This window comes from Aplidium turbinatum, chromosome 17, assembly GCF_918807975.1.
Source record: "Aplidium turbinatum chromosome 17, kaAplTurb1.1, whole genome shotgun sequence".
NCBI classification, from domain to species: Eukaryota; Metazoa; Chordata; class Ascidiacea; order Aplousobranchia; family Polyclinidae; genus Aplidium; species Aplidium turbinatum.
In genome coordinates, this window is record NC_137488.1 from 12244968 (window position 1) to 12250698 (window position 5731).

Genomic DNA, 5731 nt, shown 5'->3' on the forward strand with positions numbered 1-5731 from the left:
AAAACAAGTGTAGCCTACGACCAATACATTCCGACTGTTACATATGGCGCGGAAAATTGGAACCTTACAAAAAAGTTAACTCTTAATGTAAGTCTTTCAAAGGTCAATGCAAAGAGCATATGAACGAATTATGATGGGTTTAACGTGGTTAGACAAAAAAAAATACTGAATTAATTGATTCAAAATCAAACAAAATTACAAGATATTGTGATAACTGTCAATAAACTACAACGATCATGACAACAGATAGAATAACAAATTAACAACTTGGACACTTTGGGAAAACAAACGCAAACGAGGAAAGCCAAAAACGAGATGGAGAGACAACATTGACAAAGAATGTGGAACATCAAACTAGTACACGATCGACCGAATTGGCAAGAAAAGGGAAGGCCTTCGTTCAGCAGTGTGGGCTAGTGGGCTACCACATTTGCAATGTTAATTGTGAGCGAAATGTCTGGCTGATCGATAGGATACGTAACAGTTTGTCCAATCTCATAGCCTACTTAATTATAAAACTTCGTGAAATGTTTCATAACGTGTGCTGCTGGTCATGCTATATCAGCTCGGAGACAAACGGAAAGGAAACAACTCATACGCCTCAATCAATGCTGGATGATTAATTAACAACAATGGCGTAGCTAAGAAATAGTTAGGAACAGACAACTTAGCTTTAATCTTTAGGTAAATATCTGATTAAAACGGAATACGACCTTCTTTTGGCTATTTGTAGCACAACTGAAAATTAATCAATTCACTACGCCATGGCGTAGATTTTGGGGGCTATTCAGTCATTTATTGAAAAAGTTGTCAGCAGTGTAGATTATAGCCTATTGTGTAGCCTTATATTATAGATAGTGTAGAGCAGATTGTGGAATCATCTCAGATGTCAAGGAACCAACTCGCCCAATTTAATTTCACTGTTGGTGCGACAATGCAAAACTTTGTTGAAATGGTGTTTTAATAAAGTAACGTTTGCTGAAAAGCTTCTAGGAAGGTAAAGACAGTCCGCCTCGATAGCTCAGTTGGTTGGCGCGTGACTTCGTGAACAAAGAAACTTTAAGATCCAGCCGCGCTGGTTCGACTCTCGGGGCGTGCGCTTGAGCAATGCATTCTAAAGACGGCTCTCCATTCAGCGACCCCTAATAGATAGAATAATTCCCCAGCAACAAGACTTCAACAATCAAAAACTTCACTCTGTCAATCTCGGTAACCAGGCTTGCGTCAAGAGCCTCTGGAAGTATGCAAAAACTACCAGAAAAAAATCTATCAAGGCTTTGTCAGTCCGAGGATAAAGATTCAAAACCAAACCAGCCAACCAAAATGACTCTTTTGTACATTAATTTGACGTCTGCAAGCAATGTGAGGAGATAGGCTATGAAGTAAAGACAAGTACTGGTTAGGATCTAGGTCGTAATAACACTGATTCCTTCAAAGTGTTATCTTATAAGATCAGTAGCCTACGCTACTCAGTGATCACATTTTGTGGACTATACACTATACAGTAGTTACCCAGTCAACAGCTCTCGTAATGAAAAAAAAAACTTCAAAGAAAAGCGTATTCAGTATTTTTTATTCTTTATTTGAATCGAATAAAACAAAAAATCAAAACTAAATCAGCTTTTTAGCTCGATAAAATATTATAAATGCAAAAGTTATAACAGCTGGTAGTTAGGAATTTCCTGACCAAAGTTGTATTTATGAAATGTTCGTTGTGTGTATAGTACCCGCAGGCATTTACGTATCGCATTAATCGCGTACCTTACTTTAAAATACTATAGTAAAGCAAGTCAGAGAAAAGCAATAATCCGAAGACGACAGTAGACAGAATATTTTCGATGTGTGATTAATATTTCCAACGTTTTCCGCTGGAAAGTAGTTTATTTATATATCTCGTTCCAACGGCAAAGGGCAAAGATAATTTTGCATGATAGATTTTAGTCTTATTTCGCATTGATGCGCACTTCCGGTAGCCTATTCGCTGGCGCTACATTGTACCAACCTATCAGTTTAGGTTTGATATATAATCGTTTTGCTGTGATGCAGTACTTGCATGTAAGTTTAACTTGTATGACGTGTGCACGAAATTAATGCTATTATCAGATATGTCAAAGCAAATTTAAGGACATACGCATAAGGTTTTATCTGCTATTTTAGTCCACAAAAAGAGATGATAAATTGAGATGAAATTATACCATTAAATTTTAGAGCAGGCCACATTTCAACAGGAATAGACGCAATGTGACAGACGATTTAATTTGTTGTTCTGTCTAATTTAGTTTCGTTTCTACAAGCAAACAACTACCCCAAAGTTTCGAGAAACCTGTTTAGAAAATTCAATGCTTTTTTTTGCAGTTTTTTTATTTCGTGTTTTTAAAATTGTTTTTATACCAGACAAGGAAATGAAGCCAAGTCTAGTAGCTGTGGCTGCAGTGTTAACTTTTCGGTTCTTGAGCTTCAGTTTTGAAACGTCCAGTTCTTAAACGTTGTTGAAATTGTCAGTTGTTGAAACGTATAGTTTTTAAACGTCCGCTTCTGAACTAATAATAGCCTACGCAGGACCGTTGCTTAGGCATTTTTGTGATCTAGTAGGCCAGAAACTTGGTTCCACTATAGTTACCAAACTAATATAGCTGATTTTTTTGTTCAGAAAATCTTGCATTGAGTCTCTGTTGCAGTTTTCAAAATGTTACATTCAGCATATTCTTCGGTGAAGCTGTTACTGTTTTTATCAATTTGCTTCATTGAATTAAAATGTTCTGCATCATCTCCAACATACTGTGAATTTGCGCCAGGACTGACGGTGGGGAATCGCGAAAAAGAATTGCACTGCTGCAATGCAACATACCAACATTTTTCTCGTGTTTGGGCTTCAGGATCCCAATACTTGTCGACATTGCTAGAATCTCTGAAAGGATGGAATTGTTCACAGTTTGACCAAGAATGTCGATCTCCAACGTTTGCTTACAATAACTTCACTAGATTGATGTACGATAGATTTTGCAATCACACAAAATTAGAAAAGGAATGCTTTGACAAAATCAGAGTGTTGGTGGTAGAGCAAAGGAAGACCAACATTAACACATCCACTTGGCAAGAAGTTATCAGCAACCTGGACATACTACAAGTTGACGGTGAAGATTTAATTGAACCCTGTGTTCAAATGGCAATGTATGAAATTGATTCCGGTGGTTATGGACATTATCATGAGGTGGTTGGAGCAGTTTTACCTTTTTGCCCTTTCGTTTGGTGCGGATTTGATGAAAATGTGGTTGAATCAAAAGATATTTCAATTTGGACATGCATGCCACAATCGTAAGAACAAATTCTTATTATTATCGTACAGTAGGAAACTAAACAAAGAAGCTATTATTGACGTGACCATCATTTTATTACAATATATGGACATCTCAGCCTACAAGGATATAGGCCTGCACTTTTTTTCTCAAAGGTCACTTGGAGATTGTGTAGCGTAGCTGACGATTAGTGATGACTGATGTCCAATAACTGCCGTTAGCGTTTAAAACTTTTGTGTTACCGGTATATGAATATTGTGTTTCCTGTCTTAAGGTTTTATTGTTTGACTAAAATGTAACAAGGAATTTTTTCGATATCAACTCTGCTAACGATCTCATTCTCACTTTTCAAATAACTTATGGTGACTAACAAATCATCATTTTGTATTTACAGGTGCCGGACAAGTATTACTGCGATAATGGTGGTTTGTGGCATTCTTGGAGTTGCGGTTGTCGTATGCAATGCAACAATTCTCGCAGTATTTGGGTTTAATCGCTTTCTGTTATGGAATGGCCAAGCAGTGTATAGATTATCATTAGCTGCAGCGGACATCCTGGCAGGAGTAATTGTGTTTCCCACTTTCATAAGCAGTTTATATAAATTAACAGTGCTCCCACACGAACTTGGCGCGATGAGAAACATTTCCGGTTTCATGTTAGAAGATGAAAATTTGTCTTCCATTCAGAATGTGGAATTGCGTGGCACAGGAGGTTTATTTCGAAACAGATTTTCTCGTTCGTATCTAAACGCCGTAGGAATTTTTACTATTTTAAGTTTATGTGTGTCAGTGTTAACTTTGGTTGCTGCAGGCATAGATCGCTTTGCTGCAGTTTCAAAACCTTTAAAGTACCAACAAAAAGCGGCAAAACGTATTGCACAGGTGGTCGCTATTTTTATTTGGATTGGAGGGTGGATCTTCGCAACATTGCCTCTTTATGTACACGATTTAAGATACGGTCTAGTAGCATCCATCTTGGTGTCTTCAGCTGGAAATGCCGTTGTGATTCTTTATGCTTTTGCCTTCATTATTCCATTATTAATAATGTGGAGTATTTCTATTGCCACGTTTTTTACTTCGAGAAAATATATTAGGGAATGCAACGCATTACCGACAATGGAACCGCGGAAGAGACAAGGAGCCATTGAAATGCGGTTGGTTAAAACACTTGGAATAATGGTAGGAGTATTTACTCTCTGTCTTTTACCTTCAGTAATTGTTCTTTTAATTCCACTATTTCTTTCCAATATCTTTTACAACGATCCCGTGAACTTAAATCAAGACTCAGCAGTGTCTTACACATCCGTAGAGGCACTAGTTCTTCTTTTACTGATGAGTAACAGTTTGTGGAATTGCTTTATATATGGGACAAGAGACGAAAAATTTCGAGGAGCAACCGCTGACATGTATTTCCAACTAGCACATACTTTGAAACTAAATAGTTTGTGGAAGATGATAGGTGGGCGCTGGACGGGATTGTCAGAAAGTCGACATACCAGCCAACGTCTTTCTCAAGACAGTGATGGCCAAGTTAGCGAAACTGAAGCCACAAGAGTTATCAACATGAGAGCAAACATTGAAATCAACGATACCACACCATTGTAAATATTGAGAATAGTCGCGAAACTTATTCTTTGTGCTGATGGCCAAGCAGTGTCTTTGGTAGTTTTTCTGGATGTTTTTCATTAGGCCTAGCCTACTTATGTTTCTATCATCCTTTTTCAGTTTTAACGAGAATTTTTAATTTATTGTAATATACTTATTGAGACAAGCACACATGCGTTGTTGAAATAGGCTAAATCATGTTATTTTTCGTTGAAATTTTGTTGAGGTATTGCAACCGCATTCCAAACATTTATGTGATAAAAGTAAATAAACCAGCCAGAATCGGTAACTTGTATAATAATTTGTATATGAATTTGTCGGCACTGTAAAGGCAGCTTCTTTAGGTGAATGGAAAAGTTGTTGTACGAATAACATCAAGCGAGTCTGCGTTTGACAGTTTTCAGCAGCTATGACGTGTTAGAAGCATAGTATCACTTCAAAACGGTTTGCCTCTTAGCATCGAAAACTCCATCTGTAAGGTTGTCAGTGTAATTCTACAATGTGGTAGCCTACCTTTACTTTTCTTATACCTATTACTAAAACTGTGCTACTTGAATTGTTCGAAACATTTAGCAAGTATGAAAGTAAGATACTTGTTTCCGACGGCGACAATGATAGTAGCCTACAGCCCTGCAGTATATGTTGTAACTGTAAGTATGCTGACAAAGAAGCAAGTTAGCCTATAGGCTAATGAATTTTGTTCATATTGAAATGAAATTTCTGCCAAATCTCACACAATTTGCACTGCAGACTCATTACAGAAAATCATGATTCTGCAATGTTCCTATTTCCACGTTGCTGACAAAAACAAAAAAATAAAACTAAGAGCAA

At 37.2% G+C, this 5731-nt stretch overlaps 1 protein-coding gene across 1 annotated transcript; it reads left to right on the top strand.

Moving 5' to 3' along the window:
- Window positions 1–2686: 2686 nt before the first annotated feature.
- LOC145786191 (uncharacterized) lies at window positions 2687–5168 on the top strand. The gene is made up of 2 exons (XM_082597836.1): window positions 2687–3315; window positions 3691–5168. Exons 1-2 carry the CDS (start codon window positions 2687–2689, stop codon window positions 4898–4900), a joined length of 1839 nt encoding a protein of 612 aa, XP_082453962.1. The 3' UTR covers window positions 4901–5168.
- Window positions 5169–5731: the final 563 nt, after the last annotated feature.